The sequence below is a fragment of the Apodemus sylvaticus genome, chromosome 1, assembly GCF_947179515.1.
Source record: "Apodemus sylvaticus chromosome 1, mApoSyl1.1, whole genome shotgun sequence".
Classification (NCBI taxonomy): Eukaryota; Metazoa; Chordata; class Mammalia; order Rodentia; family Muridae; genus Apodemus; species Apodemus sylvaticus.
Window position 1 is genome coordinate 45,668,384 of NC_067472.1, and position 22,586 is coordinate 45,690,969.

The window sequence follows — 22,586 nt, forward strand, 5'->3', positions numbered from 1 at the left end:
CAGTGTGGACAATCTCAAAGCCCTTCCTTCATGGCCTACTCATCCCAGGGGCATCTGACACATTTTCAGTGACTCCAGGAAGCCAAATCTATCTTCGTGAAAATTACAAAAGGTTATTTCCAGGTCTTTTGGACCAGCATCTTTTCACTGATAGCCACCTGTGCCAAAGCTGTGTTAGGCAGCGCCACCAGAGATTAACAAGAATCATGGAAGTTATGAGCAATCACAGGCACGTTAACAATCACAGCTGCACAAGACCCGACTGCCAGTTCCATTCGACAGTGTTCTTGTTGAAACAGGAGAAAAATATATATTTATTTTATTGAGTTTCCTACCACAAGTACACTTATCTTTTTTTCTACACTGGTAAAATGAAAAGAATGAATCCAATCTTTTCTTTGCATTCTGAAGACAAGTGGCTTTTATAAGGCAAAGGCACTACTGTAGGAGCATTTGAATTGTGAGCTGAATTAGCTAGCCTCACTAAATATATTTACTTTTGAAAATATGATTATTTTGGTATTAGAACAAAGGTTTTGCTTTTGTGCAGTCTGATTTGCATGTCCAAGTTTTCTGTGTCTTTGACCTCATCAAGTATTCCAAAATTGTTCTTTTATTTGTAAAAGCTTCTGTAGCTTTTAATCACACACTTTATAATACATTTTAAGACTTATATTTCTCCATGTTTTAAGCTTTGATCAATAGATTACTTTTCAAAATAGATTATTTAATGACCAAGAAGGTGATGTTGGTTTCATCTTCTGCTGGTCAAATTCCTTCATACCAGTATCTAATAAATGCTTTCTTCCTGGCTCTCCTCTCTGACCAAGCCATAGCTCATATCCTTATGGTGTGTTTTTCTGGTATACTTTTCAGAGGGCTCAGTATCTCATGAAGATTTCCTATAATTGCATACTTGTTTAAGCTCCACTTTTTGAACAAAATAAATGTGAGTGCCTTGAAATAGTATGATCTTTCTGTAATTTGGGGGTGATGTTTGATCACAAAATAAACTGACATTTATCAGAGTATAAAAAGAAAATATGATTATTTTTAAGCAAAATGTGCCATTTTAATATGTAATGAATTCATGCTATTTTAATAGACTATTAAATATTTAGTTTGTTTCACTTAAATTTCTAATATGGTAAATGTTGACAAAAACAGAAAAAAATCAGAAGGTATTGATAATTCTGATTATTTTTTGTTCTTGTCTTTTTAAAAATTATTTATTTAATTTTTGTTTTCTGTGCATTGGCGTTTTTGCTTGTGTTTGTTTTCTGTGCATTGGTGTTTTTGCCTGTGTTTGTTTTCTGTGCATTGGTGTTTTTGCCTGTGTGAGAGTGGCAGAGCCCCTGGAACTGGAATTACAGACAGTGGTGAGTTGCTATGTGGATACTTCAAACTGAATCTTGGTCCTCTGAAAGAGTAGCCAGAGATCTTAACCACAGAGCCATCTCTCCAGCCCCAATCATTCTGTTTACTTATTTTAAGAGTGTAAAAGGATCCTGAAACTAAAAATGTTAAGAGCACTATAACAATAAAATGGCAAAAATTCTGTAAGTATTCTTTTATATGAATATTCTTGAATGTGTGCACACACGCACGTGTGCTGAGGCGTGTGCATTTTTAAAGGGTTATTTATCTTATTTGTATGTGTGTGGGTGCTCTGCCTTCACATGTGTATGTGCACCATGTGTATGTCTGGTGCCCACAGAAGTCAGAAGACATCGGCTGCCATGAACCAATGCAGGTATCTGTGAGCCGTCATATAGGCACCAGGAATCAAACCTGTGGCCTCAGGAAGGGCCAAAAATGTCCTTGACAGCTGAGCCATCTCTCCAGCTCCCCTCAGACACATTTTTTTTTTAAAACAAATCTAACTGAAATTCAGGAAGCATAAAATTAACCATTTAAAAGCAATCAATTCAAAGACTGTTACATGAGTACTGTTGGGCCCCAGCATGCTGTCTAGTTCTGAACATGCTCATGTCTCCAACGCCCTGGCAATGATCAGTCTGCAGCCTCTTCTCCTATAGACACACCTACCTGGGAATGTCACACAAGTGCAATCACTCACCATGTCGCCATTTGTGGCTCACTCGGTCCATGTCACATTGTTTCCACGGTTTCATCACACAGAAGCATGTTCCAAGGCCTTGTTTGGCATGTACTTGTTTTCAATGCATCCCCTTCTCCTGCTCTTTTAATACTAAACACCAGATCTCCAATCAGAAAGTCTCTTTGTTAGAAGGTGTGTGCATACAAGTATGTGCGGGATGCAATGTTTCTGCCAAAGCATATGTAGGCTATTACAGATTCCAGCTTCACGTGGTTATTTTGACATGTATGCATGCATGTGTGTGTGTGTGTACGTCTATATGTGTGTGTGTATTACTATCAAGTCTTTAAAATGTTTATTGGCATAGGATATTAGTTGCTTTGTGATTTTTTTTCCTAATAAAATACACTCCTGCACATATAGAGAATGTCTGTTTACTTTGGGGTTATTTATTGAGGGAAAATGCACAGTTTGCTGTATGGGAGAATAACACACCTGACTTTATGGTCAAGAACTGATTCTTGTTCCCCAGCCTTCAACTACCAAAGATCCCTTTATTTTTCTCTTTCTTCTGTAGACTCTGTGTACGTCCTCAAAGTTCTTATTTACAATTTGACAGCAGTACTGGTTTTGAAATATTAAATCCAATTCTTGCCCCAGGGGAGCCCTCACTATGGAGAGTTTACACCAAGACCAGCTGCTGGCTTTGCCATTGAAGAAAGAAAATTCCAGTCAGGGTCAGTGATTGGCTAAGTCTCATTGTTCCTCAAGAAGGAAGGAAATGAGAGGTACATCAGTCCATTCATTGTCTTCTTCTCTACAAAATTCCACCTTAAGAACTTACGTTAGACATAAGTCTCATTTGAGATGAAATCTCTGGTAAGAGACACAGAGTTGGGGAGGCGGAATCACCCAGGAGGCTCTTTTCCTCCTCACGGCAGTCCCTTCTACAGGCACCACACTATGATTTAATAATTATTTTCCAGTGGTGGTGGTGGGGGGGATAAGAAAGTTCCATTCTGACACCATGAAGCATAAACAGGAAAAAAATGAAGAAATAACTGAATTCTAAAGAGAGTTGACATCCCAAACACACTGAAAATACATATAAAGTCATTCATTTACTGGAATTGGTTTCATACAGGAAGTAATTTTGCTAGAAAGAACACCGAGCTATGGCCTTGTACTTTGCCTCACAGGATGAGATGGGGCCAGTGCCTTTCGGGTGAGTGTCATGTAGTCTGAGAAAATGAGAAAACTTCACATAGTAAAGGACACTAGGTGAGTCTGTGAGCCAGGTAAGATCTTTCTCTGGAGGCAAGGGAAGCGGAGGGGTTAGACTGAAAATCTCTCATTCCTTCCCTAGGCACACTCTAGTTATGACTGCTTGAGACTTACCAGGATAAGAGAAAGGGATTCGGGGAGGGAAAAGAGACGCCACTAATATTTTGTAGACATCTCCTTATTATATTAAAATGGACTGAAGGCCTGAGAGACAGATCAGAAGGTAGAAGCATTGTGTTCTGAGTTCAGTCATAGAAACTCTTGTGGGAAAAGATGCCCTGGTGCACATTTGTAATCCCAGCATCTTCCGGTGTGACAGAGATGAGAGAACTTGCCTCGATGATGTGAAAGGGAGAACTGACTTCTGGAGTTGTCCTCTGACCCCCACACAATGCTGTAGCACATGCATGCTTCGCATACACATCGTATATGCACACACTCATAATCTCATACCCATAAACAACATTTTAAAAACTGTCTAAAGAGTGAAAAAAGATCAACATCTGTTAGAGAGTGGACAACAGGTGGCTGCAAAGCCTGATGGGTACGAATATGGACCGTGCGACTAAACTGCTTGAGCTTAAAACATGACTCTATTCGTTTCTGTCTGTAAGAGTAAAGCAAAACACTCACCTTTCTCCCTCAGTTTCCTCATTGTTATAAAACTGGGGTTATGAAAGAGAGCTACTGTGAAAATAAAAGTATTCAGTAAATTCATATATGAATTTAATCTTTAAAGCCCTACAGGAAGCACTCTATTGTAAGTATTCTAAGACACAGAGAATGAGAAGGATTTTCCTAGGAGCTCCTGTTTCACAAATGTTCCCCTGATTGCTTAAAGAAATTAACCTAGCTTCCATAAGCCACTAACTTGGTACACAGACTCAGCCTGAAGTATTCCTTAAGGGTGGTTGTGAAAACGGCCTGCATCTGACCATTAACTGAAGAGAGAGATGATTCATAACAAAGACAACTGCCCAACAAGCTCATAGTTTTTAATGAACATTTTTGTGACATGCTACCCATTGTAATGACCACTAATGCAATACAAGGTGGTTCTCTCCAGTGCTCCCATCCCTGCCCTACCTAGGACAGTTTGACTTCTAACTATAAGAGACTTTGCACACTACAAAATCATTCCTACTTATTGACTACCCTTGATGCAGAGGTGCAATGATGCAACCTCATTCCATAACTATACCTTGCAGTACATACTCAGATTTGGAGCAGAAAGTAAGTCCCATGCCAGTGGTTTTCAACATGACCATTGGGCTTGCTTTGACTGATGAAGCAACAATGACAGTGGTTGTGGGTGCGCTTCTGAGACACAGCTTCACATTGCCATTTGTAGTAGACTGGGTTCTTTTCAAAGACCCTAACTCAGCTGATGCCAGGATTCTTGCCATCACCACAAGAAAAGAAAAATCTCAGGACAAGTCAATGTGAAGGAGAGCTGGGACTTGGAAGGACAAGAGTTAAACACTGATTCAAGCACAGGCATCGGAGAGAGAGGTAATGGGTAAAGGAGAGTACACGCAGGTGTGATTGTAGACTTCTCGAGAGAATTGTGCTTAAGCGTTTCTGCAATCACTATATGTATGACCTGGGTGGCTGAAGTTACATCTCAAAGCATTGCTGAAAAAATTTATTTCTCCCTTTTTCCAGTAAGTGAGGTTAGAGAATGGTTCTTGGGATGCACTGTATACGATTCTGGTGGTGAGGTAAATCCATGGATTCCAAAGGATAGCGCAAGGCATCAAGACTCATTTTTATTGTAGATGAAATTCATGGTCTTGTTTGTGAAACTGTCCAAAAAAAATTGGAGGTAAACGTCCAGAAAAGGAACATGGCCATCCTGAGGTGATCACTCGGGTCCTTGCTATCTTAACATTTTTTATTTGAAACCTTGCAAAGAAATATCATCACAGTGAGTATTCTTCACGCAAAAATTTTTTATAAAATTACTGACTCTTGGTTGGCAAGAAAACTTTGGTCATATTCCAGAAGGACGAACTCCTTTCCCTTCCCACATTCTCTGACTTTCATTGTCTTTCCGACCTCCCTCGGAAGTGATTCATTCTGATTCTGCACAGACACTTTCAGAATCATTCCCAGTGGTTGAATGCTCGCTTGGTATCTAGCCCTGGGTTTGATCCTCAGTACAAAACAAAGCAAAAATCTAACTTCTGGATCCTTCCAGCTCTCACTTCCTCTTCTGCCACAAAGCCAGCATGGCCGTTCCTCCTGTAGATTGCACCTACAACACAGAAAGTACTTGCCACCTGAGCTGACCTTGAGTAAGGAATGACCAGAAAGGGGAATGCATCCTTGCCTTGAAAGCTACCAGATATCCTGATTCTGCTGCTACAGCACAACCCAGTGAAATCTATATGGAGCAGTACTTAAATGATTCTAGAAAGTCTATGTCTGCTGATCATGATCAAAACTGAAGGAGACAAAAGCTACTCTGAGCCCTCCCATTTAGAGAAACCGAATCTATATAAAAGGAAAAGGAACAGAAAGGCTCAAAGAACCCACAGGAAATAAAAGTCTGAACAGAGAACATACACCAAAGAGGCAGGGTGACTAAGCAACCGCCTTCCACAAGGAAGGAAGGGCATGAATTATAAAGGAATCCCTTAAGTAACGGCAGGGCTCAAGGGAGCCAGCATCCCCACAGAAGGGAGGGAGAGTAGGAACAGGGACACTAAGAGCAAACGCCCACGAAGATGACATGAAGATGAAAAGCACTGCCCAAGACATAGCATCAAGTGAACAAAAGCGTGGCTTAAAGTAACCAGGGAGAGACCAGATAGAAGGGAGAGAGAGTAGACTGCCTCAAAACAGGAAGTTTCCCTCAGAGGCTACTGAAAGCAAGACCCTGAGAGCAGCGGGAACTTCGCTGTGTTCCTGAGCTAGCTAAGGATCTGCATTTCTAAAGAAGCCAGTCCCTTCGGTTCTTGTCTCCACTGTCTCCGGGGCAAGTCCATAGCTTCTCTCCTCTCCTTACGCCAGATCCTAAGACTCTCCAATTATGAGAACACAAATGAGTGCAGGGCTTGCCCTGTCGGTGATTAGAACTAAAGACTGTGTGGCAGCAGCGCTGCTGAGTCCTTATCCTCCTAAACCAATTACACTCTTACCGGAAACAGGATAGCTGCGGATTTATCTATTCCTTTGGCTTACATTTCACATTCTAGAAGATCCCAAAGGCCTCAGACCTCTCACAGGCAGTGTGGCTGCAGCAAGGCCAGGCCTCCCAGACACAGCTCCATTTCCCTTTGGAAATCTCCTAGATAGTGCAGGCCCCCATTAGTCATCCTTCAAAGGGCACGTGAGTTGTGACTCCTACTTCCTGGCCAATCCATGACCACTACTCACACAGTGACCTTGGGCAGACAGCATCGATATCTCCTGAGAGTATGCTGGAAGCACAGGCACTCAGGCCCACAATCTGCAGTCACAAAGTCTTTGTTTTCCAAGATCCAAGATGTCCTACCTACTGGACACTCTTTCCTGAAAAGTATTGTGTCCCTGTGTTGTGTTGAATGGAAGTGTAAGCTAAGAATCTTGGTATAGTGTTCTAGAAAGTTAATGACATTTACTAGCCCTGTGCATAGAGTGTGCTACATTGACACCTCTCAACTTCAGTTTCCCCTTCTATAGAGTGGGTCTTACAATATCTAAGTATTGTGGTTACAATCAAGTGTTCACCAGAGCATGATGGATGCTAGGTCTGGCAGAAGGATATTTTAGGGGCACTCTGGGCAGAAGTAGGGATACTAGAGATTCTGGGTTAGCAAGACATGATGATTGATCCTGTCTGTCCCTCGATGCTTTATGCTTTGTGGATTTTTTATAAAGCCAAAATATATTTAGAAAAGAGTTGTCTAGCTAGGAATTTTGACATACAGCATATAATACTTTACTTCTATAACTGTCTGCTCCACAGCATGCCAATATTTATGCGTATGATTTATCACCTACATGACGCAGCCTCTCAAGTCTGGTTTCTCTTCCCAGTGAACATTTGGAAGAAAGAAGAGTCAGCTCAAGTAGATTTCCTTGGTGTAGGCAAAACCACCTCCGCATGGTGTTTGGACTTGCACACTGTGTACGGGTCAATTAGACCATGGTATCTCCAGGGGGGGAAAATCTGGAGTTTAGGGTTTTTAAGTTCTTGTTGTTTTAAGACAACAAGAAGCCTAAAAAGTTTACCTATACAAAATATCAAGCCCAGATTAATTCTGAGCCTGACTTCCCTAAACTAAAACTACTCATAAATAAAGAAATAATTGAGGAGGAGGGTTAGAGTAGAGAAAAAGAGAAAATGATCTAGAAAGAAAAGAAGGAAGGATTTGACCAGATCACACACCTTTCCTGCAGCAGGGAAAGGGCTTTTATTGTAGGCAATTAAACTTCTTTCCCTCACGGAACTCTCAATTAGATCAACACAACTGGCATCTATATTGTCCCATGACAGGTGTATTAGATAAACCCACAGGTTCTCCACAGCCCCTGTCTCTCCAGCAACCCTTCCCATTTTCGGTGACATTTGGTCTCCAGATCCTGTGGTACCTCAGCATGCTTCTACCAATGACACATTCATTAATCTCACACTCTGCTATTGTACACCAGAGTCCATCACACAAACCTCCAAAGCTCAGTGTGTTTATTCCTATGTGAGGACTTCTCTGTCACCTGGTCTCTTCCTAGAAATGTGCCCTGTATTTTAATTCCATCATTCTTTTTTTAAAAAAAAAAATATTTTACATTTATTTATATTTATTTTATGAGTCTGAAAGTTTTCCCTGCATGGATGTGTGTGAACCGTGCACACGCCTGGTACATGGCGCCTATGGAGGACAGAAGAAGACACTAGATCCTGGGACACAGAGGCAATGGATGGTTGTGAGCCACCATGTAGATACCAGAAGCTGAACCTGGGTCCTATGCAGGAACAATAAGTGCTCTTACCTGCCCAGTCGTCTCTCCAGCAACCACCATCACTCTTCTTTATTCAGATGAGTCCAAACTGCCAAACTCTCACCAGGACCTTCAGACCATCTTTTTGAAAGGATGGACCAACTTTTTGGCCCCACAGACACTGGAAAATCTGAAAAGACATCCTTCACTTGGCTCTCCTACTAATGCCTTTGTTAAGGCTGTGTGTCCTTGGCCGAGGCTGTACTTCATCTCTCTGATCTCATTTTCATCCATAATACAAGCATTAATAGCAATTATGAAGTGAATATTATATTCTGAATACTAGCAATAACAGTATCTTTCAATGTTTTTAAGGGAATTGATTTTGGAACCTTGAGGCTACTAAAGACCATAGATGCTCAAGTCCCCTATATAATGAGAGAAAAATCTCCTAAGACCACAACTCAGGAGGGTTCCTGAGAGAACTTTGACATTGAAGAGTGACTAGGGAAAAGGATTTAATGTTCTATATCCTTTTTAATTGTAACCAATTAAAATTTGTTCATGCTCCAGTCATTGAGACCCCACCCCAAATACAACTCTATTTAAATTCAGTGGATCGAATATACATGGAAGCAGGAGTAAGACTTGTTGAGAAGAAGGGCTTCAGTGTGTGAAGGAGTGAGGATTTAGTATACATGTATGAAGCTCGCACCATAGAAAATAAATAAACACCATCTCAATTTTAGAGCTACTGAAATGTGAAAAAAATATATCAGAATTAATTGTGTGTAGGCTAAAAAGCAAAAGCTTCCACAGTGAAAAAAAATAGTGGAATCTATCCTCCAGAAAGTATCTGGCGAGTGACTGAGAGAAAGTGGCACAGCCACATCCACTGGAGAATTCGAAAGGCATGGGGCAGCGTTCCATTTGACACAGTTCAAGCAGAGCTGAGCCGAAGGCCACGGTCACTGTTGGTCTGTCTCTCACTTGTGGGTTTCGATCTCTACATGGTACATACTTTCTTCATTATGATTAATTGTATTCTACTAACCACCAAAATATGTCTGAGCCTTTAAGAAAACTCCTCAACTTCTAACCCCTTCTGTTTTCAGGGAATTAAGTTTACCTGGCCCTACCTAAAAGTCTTTCTTATGCTCTAGATGTTGTGAAAAACACAGAGATGCTAGAAACTTCTTTACATGGCCATGGCTTCAAGATCTTCTTCTACGTTTGTCTCTAAGAAAACTCAGAAACAGTATCACTGGAATAGTATAAATTCAGAGATATCTGACAAGCTCTGATTGGCCAGAAGAATTAGCAGCATATCAAAGGCCTCCTTCTACAATATGCTCAGAACTTCCTGAAAATGTAGCTTAAATATCAGCATGTGAAGCCCTTCTTTGCAGGAAAACGGTTTTACAGGGATGTCATGTTTGGTCAGAGGCACAATTTTAATGACATTCCCTAAAAATAAGAGATACATTTTCCCTCAATGTGCTTAAACACATCTAATGCTTTGGAAGGATAATAAATCTTCCAAAATGTTTTAAAAGACATTGCTTAGATAGTATTTTGATCTACATCCACCACAAGGGTTTCTATTCTGGACTTTTCTGAAGATTACATTCAAGAGTAATGACATTTCAGACCACCATCGAGGGTATCAACTAAGAGGTTCAGCATAGGCAATTTTAGAACCAGAGCAATTTCTTTGTTTTATGCATGGATTTATTTCATTTATTTGTATATGTGTGAAGTATATATGTGTGTGACAAGTATGCACATGCATGTGTTCAGACATGCATATACATGTACGTGTGCAGAGGTTGGAGAAGTTCACGTACCCTGTTCTATCTCTCTCTCTACCTTGTTCCCTTGAAACAGGCTCTCTAAATCAAACTGCAGCTGGGTTGGCAGCCAGCAAACACTGGCAATGCCCCTGTCTCCACCCCCACAGCCATAGGTCACATGCAGGCACATGACTACACCTGCCTTTTTACATGGGTGCTGGGGATTTGAACTCATGCTTGTGTAGCCAGTGCTACACAAGCCAGTTCACTGAGTCATCCTCCCAACCCAAGTGATTTACAAAAGCGATTCTTAACTAAATAACTAAAGAAATATTCAGCTAAATAACAATAAATTTCCCTCTTATCATCTTCTTTTTTTCTTTTAATTAATTTTTATTTTATGGATATTCTGCCTGCATGTATGTGTAAGGGTGTTGAACCCCCTGGAATTGGAATTATAGACAGTTGTGAACTGGCATGTGGGTACTGGGGATTGAACCCAGGTCCTTTGGTTAAGAACAACCAGTGTTCATAACCACTGGCCATTTCTCTGGCCACCCCTCCCCCATCTTACCATTTTTCAATGACCATTATATATTGCCTACAGTCTTCCTTGTAATTTGCCTACAATTTGAAGAGTGCTTTGTTTTGTTTTGTTTTTGAGTAAGGTAGGTTCAAAGAGCTTAGTAAATATTCAAAAGATAAAATCAAAGCTTAGGCTTGTGTGAATTCACTAAGAACCAATTGAAACGCTGCCCTTTTCTCTGTAGGAGTCTAGCCACCAACAAGGAAATGGTTTTGATGGCCTTTCTCTGGTAGCCAAGGAGGGATAGAAGATGTTTCTTCAGTTGGGGTGGGAAGCTTATTGGCCAATCCAATCTACCTAGCTAAGAGTCAGGAGAGAGACTGAAATTCAGAGAACAGAGAATTAAGAGACTGAGGGGGGCACTTGGTTGGGAAGGGGCTTACCCTAGCATCTATTAGGCCCCGAACTGGATCTCCAGCACAGAAGATAAAATTAAGTAGAGAATGATGTTCAGAGAGTGTCCTCTAGACTCTGAAGAGAGGGGCCATCTTGGGAGCAGTCAGGCATGTGTGCTGTCTTCTTGGACATACCCATGGGCTACAAGCAGCTGGGCTGAAGTGACCGTCTGCCTTTCGGTGTCCTTAGAGCCAGGTGCTGGTCTGACCAGATGGCCATGTCTGTGAAACCATGCCTGAAGAAGGCAGAGAATGTACGGTTTGGAAGGGTTTCTGTTTCTGTCCTTTGTGGGAGAAGAGGCAGGAAGCCCAACATGAACAATTCTATATGAAAAAGTCATTTATTAATTTATATAGGAAATCTTTTGGTAAGAAAAAAAATATCTGGGCTTTATCAAATGAATGAGCTTCCTTTTAAGAAAGGTGGCCCTTATAAGTCTTGATTTTTCAACTAAGGACAAAAGTGATTCATAAAACCCTCCCAAATATTTGCCAGACTGGTAGGAGTCTGCCTTGCATCCTTCTAAGGCTTTGCCTGAAGGCAGTTTTGTGCACACAGTCTTGGCTATGTTCTCCTGGAGTCCAGAACCAAGTAAATGATTGCTTCAAGATGGGAGTTAGGGTGACTACTCACATCTCAGACATGCCAAGAACTCATGCCTCCCCACAGCTCATATTTATAGCACCATCACCCTCCAAACTGACTCGTGATCGCTTGTGATAAACACATTTCACACAACTATCTGCTTGACTCAATAACATGGTCTCCTACTCCAGAGGCCTCACCAGACAGCAAAAGTTCACCCTCAATGCAACTCTTTCTTCTTTTTTCTTACTTAGCACTCCTCTTAATGAGAATAATTTTTCTGACTTTTATGTGTAATTGCTTACTCATCTAACTTTCCTCTTAAACAGGACACTGAGATTATAGACCTTTCCCCCTTGGTTATTATTATTACTATAATGTATGTATGTATGTATGTATGGATGTATGTATGTATGTATGTATGGATGTATGGATGGATGGATGGAAACAGCATTGGTATGTCACCCACAGGTTAGACCCAGGTTAGGCCTATTTACCTCACATCAAATGCAATGGCACACACTAGAGGCCTAGGCTAACTTCTTTAAGATCCTGTTTGATTGGCTTTTGTTTGTACTATTCTTACATCAGACCGATCAGCAATTTCTATCATCTACTCTGTTGAAAAGCAAACTCACAAGTATTGTGGCAAACAGCTTAGTAAAGTGCTAGTGCACGTGATGGTAGCTGACTGCTCTTTGTCCTTACCAAACCTCTGATGCCCTGAGCCATCTCGAGGTGTATTCTCACAGAGAACAGAACTTGAAGGATTCTCCTGTGAAAAACTTACCAGTGGGTGTGATGGTTGGTTTGAATTTTCAACTTGACACAGTTTAGAATTACCCAGAAAAAGAGCCTCAGTGAAGAATCATCAAGATCAGGTTGTCCTGTGTGCAAGTGTATGCGTGATTATCTTGATCATATTAATTGAAGTGGAAAGACCCACCCACTGGGGGGCGCACCAGTTCCTGGGCTCTTTATGAGAGTGGGGAACTCGAGCTGGGCACTGGCATGCATGAATGCATTAATTCATCATTTTCTGCTCCTGACTATGAATGTCATGTGACTTAACTGCATCAAGTCCCTGCCGCCTTGACTTCCTCATGGTGATGAACTCTGTAACCTGGAACTGTGAGTCAAACAAACCCTGCTCTCTTAAGTTGACTTTGTCAGTGTATTTTATCACAACAACAGGAAATGAACCTGAGATAGTCCCCAGTATGTTTCAATAATAAATTTCAGCTACCCGAAGGAGAGCTACCTCGGCTGAATTCCCCGTGTTGGGCAGACTTTGGGCTGACACAGGTTGCCAGAGAATTGAGCTTAGATCATGATCATTGTCCTGTGCTGGGTTTCAAATTTTCTTCTAAGCCCCATCACTGTGCACACTTCACTTCCCCACCCCCTGAATCTTTTTGTCCCTCCTTTCTCTTTCCTCCCTTCTGATTCCTTCTTTCGTTTGTTCTCTCCTTTGTTTTAGTCTGCATGCTGAGGACAGCCATTAGTCCTCTGTAGCACCGCCACAGGAGCATGCCGGAAAACCATGGCAGGATGGGCACAAGACAGCAGCAGCATGGCAGCTCTCCTTCACAGCTGTGTCCACTGCAGGTCGCTGCTCCTTACAGGCAGCAAATCAAAGTAACCGTAACATGCTCCCCAGGACAGTCAAAACCCCAAGACACTCTGCCTAACCACTGTGCCCATGACCTTGGCACTTACATATGGCTTCTCATTTAAACCTCTTACAAAGCCTTTTTATTACTAAAACTTCATCAGATACCTACACTAGTTCCAGTTATACTAAAAACTAGTCACACACTCTGTCCTCCCAAAAGCTCGCCAGTTACCTCATTTCCTTCGGGCACACAGTGAAGACCAACCTCACAGCTTATTGAACAGTCTGGTGCTGTATTTTTCTCTTTACAAACATGCAATAGTGTTACTTGATTGTTCAGTCGTCCAAGGCTTTTAATATAAAACACACAGCCCAGAGATGTGACCTTCCCTGTCTCCAGGCCATTATAGTGTTAAGCAAAGCAAGTTCCTCTTAGAGCTACAACAGATACTCTGGTTGAAGTAAAGTGAGATAAGAATTGTCCCCATTTCTGAGACGGGGAGCCGGGTTGTCTGTGACACAGAACAGGGTTTCTCTGTGACAGTGAACGGGCTTTCTTGTCCACTAGTGACCCTTGCCGCCTTTCTAGTACCATGGATAGAGACCATGGCCTCATTTTGACATGTGCCCCCCTGCTGCAGGTTTAGAAAGGGGATTCTCTTCTTGTTCTCACTTTCCAAATAGGAAAACCAAGACTCAAGAAGGCAAGGTAGCCAAGATGGTATGGCTATTAGCTGGCAGTGTCAGAGTCAGGATCTGCAGTCAGGTATCTGGCTGCAGAACCCACACACAGCCACATGCTGCACTGCACTTAGGGCCAAGGAACGTGGAACAGGCTGCCCAACGTGCTTCCAAAGCCAGGACACGTGAACCAGGAATATCTAAGTTCCTATGTAGGGTAAGCAGTTTCTCCCATGGTTGTCTCACACTTACAGTGCAAGGTCTTAGATGCACAATTGTGTGTCCTTAGGAGGTCAGCAGCCGCCGAGGATAAGAGAGCAAGCTTTTGATCGTGTCCATATCTATTTCAGCTGCTAGTTTGAAGGGCTCTTCTGGGTTATTATTTACTAAAAAAAAATCTAGTTCTCAGATGTGAGCAAATAAACACGTAATTTATTGCTTAAATACATTCAATTCCTGATATGTTAGTGAAAGGTATCTTTATGTGTTCTTGCCAGGAGTCAAAAGAATAAACCAAACCATAATAAAGATTCCTCTTATTTTAAAAGGAGGTAAAAATTAAAAATTACAAAGAAGATTTTATTTCTAAAATACTAAGCTTAGGAAATTAAATACCATTGTGCTTGGTTCCAAGACATGGAATATTACATATACAAAATTATACAAATTTTTCACATGATTACAAAGATGTATAGACTTTCACATTATAAAGTCATCAGCATTCCTGGGAAATTCAGGTCACATCCTGAGAGTGACATGAAGAAGATAAGCACTGTTATGCCCTGCTACAGTCCCAGTGGCTGGACAAGACTCTGATTCAGAATTTGAATGAGTTTGTTCCACATATGAGGTGCACAGTGCTAAGTCTGGAATGCCCCTGACCCACCCAAACAATATGGTACCATTGCTCTTACTCTCTGGGATGCTGAAAGTCTTCCCAACCAATCTCTCCCATGGTATTAATAATAGTACACGTGCAGAGAACAGGCTGGATCAGCTGGGATTGGGGCCATCCAACTTTTACTCTCCAAACCACACTAAGGAAATCTGGATCTAACAATTCCATTATTCATTCACTTACTAGTTGTGGTTCTACAAATATTTGCCTTATATATTTCCCCTCTGCATTCCTCTCCTCATTGGTTTTGTCAATATTTACATATTCCAAGCATCTAGGGACAACAGCTAGAATTATAAGGACATTTTGTGTTACCATGTGCAAAGCAAAGCTTCCCACCCTCTTGCCAATGAACCTAGCATCTTACAGACTGTTAACACGTCCTGTTCCTGATTTAGACCTGAGAGAATGTAACTTTGGTCATCCAGATCTTCATTTTTTTTATTGAGCCACTGCATTCTGACATGCCTTGACCAGGACTCTTGATTCATGGCTTCATTCATTCTAAAAATGAATGTACAAACATCAAACACCATTCCAGGTCCCAGAAATACAATGGTAAGCCCTACTCCCTACTGGCATTGATCAAGCATGCCCAATATAACAACAAACTGAGATATGAGATTTAAAAACATATTTTTAAAAGCTGGTTTATGGTCAAGAAGAGGGCAGGGTAGGCAGGGAGGATTTCCTTTCTTCACCTCATTTGAAGAAGTGGTAGCTGCTGTTTAAGCCAAAGGTGAAGGCAGAGGAGCCAGAAGAGTGTAATAGCATTGTCATGCTAAGAATGTTATTCATACTCTAAGAGCAATGGAAAGTAACCATGAGGTTTTAAGATGGAGAAATTGGTCGAGAGGCTAAAGCAAGGTTCAAAGTTCTGAGTGGGGAGGGATGCAGGGTGGATAGAAGATGCTTTCAGCTCTAAATGCCAGACCCGTCTGAGGCTTCTCTACAGCATGAGCGATAGACACTGTAGAATCCCAGGGTGCTGGTCATTGCAGTCAAGGGTGAAGAAGAGGCTGCTTCTAGATGCAGAAGCTGGATGATTGACAATGTCCTTCATTATTATAATGTCCTATAGAAGAAAAGCAGCTTGGGGATGAGTGGGAGGAGGCGTCCTGGCTCTGGGCTCTGTGCTAAGAGCCATAGGCATCACATTTTGATTATACAATGAACACACAAAGTAAATACCATTATATATTTCTCAGCTTTAAGACTACCTAGGTTCTTCTAGTTCTGCCTCTGTAGGTCTAACTTTTTAGGGCAATATAGAGCTCCACTAGCCTCACTAAGTCTCTCAGGAAGAATGCTCCCCCTCTCTGGAGACCAAAGCCCAAAGAAAGGATCTGGGGTGATGCCAGACACTATGAATAGGCTATTTTGGTACCTCAGATTGGGGAGTCACATGGTTGTGCAGACTGTGTACTGCACGAACCCAGAGGTGCTAGGTATGTCAAGGTTCTCGTGAACGCTGTCTCCTTCCTTACCAGTCTAGCCTGCTCTCAGTTTTCTCCAAAAGACTACAAACTCTGTGACTCTCCAGTCATCCCAGGGACCAATGACCAGTCAATGGCCAAAGCCATGTCATTATTCATCACCTATCAGCTCTCTCCTCCTCTACAGCTTTCATTCAGCCCCACCATCCCATGCCCATTCTTTCCTGTCAAGATGGAACTCCAGAGAAGGGGAAATGCCAAAAAAGCACAGGCTTTCTTCACTAAGACACCATGCCTTGCAAGAGTGCCCCAGATGTGTGCTCCAAACTCAGAATAACAGCGGTATCCACTCAAATAAACAGTGCTTAGCAGCAAGCAGGCTACACCCCACCTGGCAGCTTTTTTTTAGATGACATAAAATATCCTGCAAACCACAGACTGAGAAGTACCTTGCCTATCGATCACATGTTCCCCAGGACCCCAGCTGCTGTGCAAATGGCAATGAGCACCTCTTGTCTTTGAGACAGACCACTGCACTCTGACATCTGGTTACCTGGAAAAGGTCTGGTCTGATTGTTTTTCAAAGGCCTTGAGGCTAAAGCAATTCTCAGCTGCTGGTCTGGATCATTCCACAGTGAGAAACTGAGATGACTTTTTACCTAGCCGATGGCTCATTTCTCACTACAAGCACATGACACTGGACTCACAGAATTGGTTTAGAAGCCCGAGTTTCCTGTTCATAAATGGTCCAAGCAAAAAACAGTGACTCAAGCCAAGAATGGTAGGGTGTAACTGTAATCCCAGAGATTGAGAGGCAGAATTTCAAAAAGCTACAAGACTATCCTGGGCTACAAGAGACCCTACCTCAAAAAAAAAAAAAAAAAAAAAATCAAAACAGGGAAGTGATTCTTGAACACCTGCCTGGCTTGTAGTGTGGTGGGAGCCAATCCCGCGACCCCGGATCAGAACACTTTCAGATCCCATAGGAATGGGTTGTGTTGCTTCTCCATTCTTGCTGCTCCCTTACCACTGTGGTCCTTTCCCAAATGCTTTTTAAAAAATTTCTTTTCAGGGTTCTGAGAAATGACTCAGTGGGCAAAGGATGACAAACCTAAGTGTGATCTCTGGGACCCACAGAGGGAACGGAGAGGACTAACTCCTGCCAATTGTCCTCTGACCTCCGCACACAGATGTGTGCGCATTTGCGTGCGCGCGCCTGCGCACGGAGCCTCTTTCCAAGGCAGCTGGCTGTTCAGGAAGAGTTTAGTCTGTGAATTCTTGTCCCAGTGATATATATCTCTGAGTACACACTAACATTCAGCCCACTGAATTTTTCTCCTCTGGAAGACTGTGTATCGACAACGTCCCACTGCGGCCGTGAGTGCCTCAGCTGTCACTGCTGACAAGGCAGATGTGGCCCTGGTCTGCAGGCATGACTCCACATTCTCTTTATAAACAGCATTCCTCGGATATCGGATGTGTCCTGTTTTTCCAGAAGCAGCAGATGACCCTCCTAGGCAGACTCAGGACCCGGTGTGGGCGGTAGTGGTCTCCACCCACCAGCAGCTGAGTGAATTGCATCAGCTGGTGGTGTCTGGAAGCACTGGAGGCTCAGCAGCTGATCTACCAATCTGGGGACATGGGCTTCTTGCCAGCCACACTCCATGACTCTCTACTCACCACAGGGTATCTACCCCTCAGTTAGAATTCTTTGCCCAGAGCTCATGATAACTTGAAGTTTACTTCCATGAATTAGTGGTTCTTGACCTGAACACTTTTCTGAGGGGAATTCTGTGAATCTGGGGAACATTTCCCAAATCACAAGCAGGAATCCCTTCTTCCTTACCTTTCTTCTTCAACCTCTCTAATGTAGGAATAGTGTATGTAAGAAAGACATAGACATGCAAATGGTTAACAGAACAGACAGAGGTGAAGCCTGAAGGGCTGACCTGGATTGCAGACCTGTTTCTGCCTCTGCTCCATGTCTACACAGACAGGTTGGGGAAGAGCCAGGGGACGCTGGCTAGGAGAAGAAAAATGTCTTCTCCCTTCCACTTCAATATCCAGCAGAGCAGAATAGCTACATACTCGTGGGGATTCGGAAGTCATGCCCACCCAACAGTAGCACCCTTGGGCTGAGGTCGTCCTTGCCTTGCTCCTTGCTCTCAACCTCCTCCTAGACTCATCTCCTTCTAGTTTAATGCAGGTCCTGGCCTAGAATGGAGACCATCTCCTCTCGATAATGACGAACAACAAATGGTCTTAATTGGGGAAAGCAGGCAAATCTCTCCAAAGTGTCCTGTTGGTTTGTTTTACAGAGCTAAAGATGGTACTGTGACCTCACATGAGCTCTCTCCATTGAAATCCTGTCTTGAACTCTTTCTGTAGCCCAGGCAGTCCTCACACTTGTGATTCTCCTGCCTCCGCGTCTCTAGTTGCTGGGATCGCAGGCCTGACCAGGCTCAGAACTCCAAAGTTTTGGTTCTTGGAGAATATAACCATGGCTCATAGCAATTCCATCTCACAGTCCAAAGTCCTCATTGCCTCCTGACCATGTTTAGACCTCAAAAGGAATCTCAACTATTTTAAATCATTCAAAGATACAGTTACAATATATCAAAAAACAATAAAACAAGAGGAAAATCTGGCAATCAGGCAGTTTTAAGTATCATATAGATCAATCTATATTAAGTCCAAATAGAAAACAGCTTATCCACAATTCTATTCTAATTACAGGTCTAACAGAAGTTAAGTTCAAAAATAAGAAGAGTAAATTTCTTTTCCTTAAAATGCTTTCTAGAGCATTCAAAACCGAGCATGGCATTTCAGAAAGCCTATTTTACTATAAATAAACTTCTCGTAAACAAAAGGCACAATTGCAGACATAATTCTCCAAGGAAAACATCACCTAAAGTAGTGGTTCTTCTCCAAATGCTGCAACCCTTTAATACAGTTTCTCATGTTATGGTGGCCCTCAAACATAAAAATATTTCTGTTACTACTTCATAACTATAATTTTGCTTTTTGGTATGAATTGTAATGTAGATATCTGATATGCGACCCCAAAAGGGGTCACTACCCACAGTTTGAGAACAGCTAATATAAAGCATTGCTTCTTCTTGAATATTGTATATTAAGCATGAATTTTATTACCAAAAATATTTATTAGGGGAAATGTATGATGACCGAAAGTGACCACACACATTTGTGGTAGCTGAGTGAGAAAGGTTAATTGTGATTTCTAGCCAGAAGCCTATTCTAAGAAAAGACCAATTTAGCTATAATTGCTCCTCTGGCTAAAGCAGGAAGCTGGTAACAATTTCAAACAACCTTTTTCCAGTTTTTTTTTTTTTAATGATGTACAGCAATTGCTCGTCTAATGAAGGGACTCGGTAAATAAATTAGACATCGCTTTCAGCTGATGATTCTGAAAGAGAATTTCCATGCCAGGAATTGTCCAGCACTGAGACTCACAGCAGACCACACAATCTGAGCATTACTGTTAGAAACCAAGACCATAGCCTCTGTCCCAGACTCAGCATTCACACTTAGTCACTATCTACTGACACACAGGCACATACCACAAGCTGCCAAAAATTGACTTTACATTTCCAACATCTTTCTCCCATTCCTAGGTGAGCTGTGGGTGCTTGTTTCAATAAAGGCATGAGGCAGTTACTAAATTTCTACAGTAAATAGCTTTCTTTTCTTTTTTCCAATGTATTTCAGTAAAACTTCTAAGGAGTCAAAACCCATAGAAGTGATCAGACACTTTCTCCAATCTGAAACTAATCCTCCCAAACACTGCTGGTTACCAAGCTGGGGGTAAGGAAGATTAACGGTGGGAAACAAAGTATCGGTTGTAATCAACTTTAATGGCCCCCTTTTTAAAAAAGAAAACCGAAAAGAAAGAAGAGATATCTACATTCGATGCTCCAAAGCTTCACTCTCTGCTTTCCCCTGAGGGAGGCCCTCCCTGCCCTTTGTTGTGCCAGGCGACATCCTGCCTTCTGTTGGAGGCACCACCTCAGAAGACTTTAGCAGCTGCTTCTGTGAAGGTTTCAAGGTAACAGACATCTACATTGTGCATTTTCTCTTATGCCAAACCCATAAAGGTACTTGTCTTTAGAAAAGATACAGGTTCTAAATCAGCCTAGCTTTTGTTTTCTTGAAGTGCCGAGACTGAAACATTTATTATTATTATTATTATTATTATTATTATTATTATTGTCCCCATGCTAGAGAAAAGTGCCTCTGCTGTTTAGAGTGGGTGCCAAGTGAGGAAACACGGTGAGGTTACAGTTTACTGTTTACATTTTCAGACAGTAATACACACAAGACCATCACGCGGGGCTCCTCCCTCAGCCCCATCAACCTCAGAGGCTGGGGTTAGCCCCTTCAGTCTCTGCCCCAGGGTGTGGAAAGGAGAGCAGTCAGGATACCCTGGAATGCCTCTAAGATCTGCTCTGAGCAGGCTCTGGGGGTTGCCACCCTGATCCAGGCAGAGTCCTGGCCCTCACAAGGGCTTTGCCACTCCCTCTGCCTAAGTACTGTCCCAGGGCTGCTGCTTCTTCCGTTTCACACCTACAGGTCTTGCATCTGGGGAAGGCTGGACTTTTTCCCTCCCGGAGGGTCACCACCCCCCTTCACCCACTGTCCTTCGAAAGCAAACTCTCTCTGGACTGAGGCTCAGGAGACCAGTCATGTCAGTTGAGATAGGCCTCACCACCACACCTCTGCACCTTGTCTGCTGCAGAGGAAGATCGCTAATACTAGAGTTGCAGTGATTTGCAGGCACAGCTTGCACACACAGACAAGTAATCCGCAAAGTTGTTTTCATCTTCATCCTCCTCCTCCTTCTCTGTTGCACACCCTTTCCTCCCGGACTCCAGCAGCACACACCCACACGCAGATACACACGCACCCACCCCTGCAGCTTCAATTTACCAGTTTAGATTTGGCGCGTTGCAAAAATTCTTCCATGTCTCTGCTAGGGACTGGGACCAGGGGTCCGGATGGAGAGCGCCAAGAGAGAAGAGCTGCGGAGACTTAGCGAGATCTTCAGAAAGTGGTCGCTCTGCGCAGGGACCAGCCGCTCCCTAGGCGGGCCGGCCGGGACTGAGCCCTCCTTGCTTCCTCTGGGCGGCTTGCCCAGCCCACGCCCAGCGGCAGCTCCAGCTCCGACTCTGTCCTAATAAGGAAAGTGGGTGTGCCGCCCAGGAGCCTCGGGACTGCCACCCGCCCACTGGCACGCGCCCGGAGGGGGGGACTGACGCGGGGCAGCTGGTAGGGGTGGCGAGGGGTTCCTTGGCCAATCGCAGAGCCCCGCGGTGGCCTCCTGACGCGGTGCGCTCAAAGATGCTGCAACCATGGACAGCGCCCAGAAGTGCACGCCAAGTGCCAGGGGCTGCTGCAGAGTGACAGTGCTGCAGGCCTCAAGGCGGCCAGCAGCCAAGCAAGGAAAGGTGGGAAGAGGGGGCACAGGCCCCAGGAGGAGGTCTTGTCCTCGGCCAGCGCCTCTCTGGCTGGCTGGCACTGTACTGAGAGCCTCAGTGGTCACTTAATGAGCTGGTCTGTTGCCCTGGCCCAGGATGCACTCAGGGAGGTTGGCTGGAGCTGGGAGGGAGGGAGGGGTGGAGGGAGGGATCGAGGGAGGGAGGGCAATATTGCTGAGCTAAAAGCCTGCGACCTTGATGGCTATTAACCAGAAGAGCTGGCTGGGAGGTTGTGCAGGCTGCAACTTTTCTCCCTACCCTCCAAACACACCCATCTAGCAACCAACATCCGCAGCTCAGTACAAAGTGGATTAGATGCCTTTGTGTGGGCCCTGGGGATAATGGATAGCTATGTTCTCCGGCAGCCTCTGTCTACCTGGATGTTTATGTTCAGGGAAATCTGGCAGTTTCACAGGCCAACATCATGAGCATCACTGAGCTGATTAGAAATGACCTCTTGGCCCCCACCCACTAAACACGTGTCAGTTTCTACAGCATTCTCAGATATGTCTATATACACTCACGTTTAAGAAGGCCAGCAGTATACATCTTCATCTATAGCTTATTCTATACCAGGGAGGTTTGTATACATTTGTTACTCTCACTTAGGTTCCCAGCTCCTTTATTGCACACTGCCTGTAAGAGCCCCACTGCCCTCTCCTTAACCCATAGTGCCTAACTTAGCACGTCGCACCTCTGCACAGAGATGCCTATAGTCACAGTATATGAACTAAAGGTTTCAAAAAACCCTGCGAGCAGGGTCCTGTTCCTTCCAACTAACTCAGCATCCTGTGACGTGAGACCACAGAATCAGCCTGGTCTCAGTGTG

At 43.2% G+C, this 22,586-nt stretch overlaps 1 protein-coding gene across 1 annotated transcript in view; it reads right to left on the bottom strand.

Annotated features, from left to right (window-relative positions):
- The window catches only part of Prune2 (prune homolog 2 with BCH domain), a 278,222-nt gene extending 256,901 nt beyond the window's left edge, over positions 1-21,321 (bottom strand). The window contains exon 1 of the mRNA XM_052188702.1: positions 21,210-21,321. Within this exon, the coding sequence (XP_052044662.1) occupies positions 21,210-21,245 (36 nt within the window). The 5' untranslated portion in view covers positions 21,246-21,321. The remainder of the gene's footprint in view (positions 1-21,209) is intronic.
- Between the last annotated feature and the right edge of the window lie 1,265 nt (positions 21,322-22,586).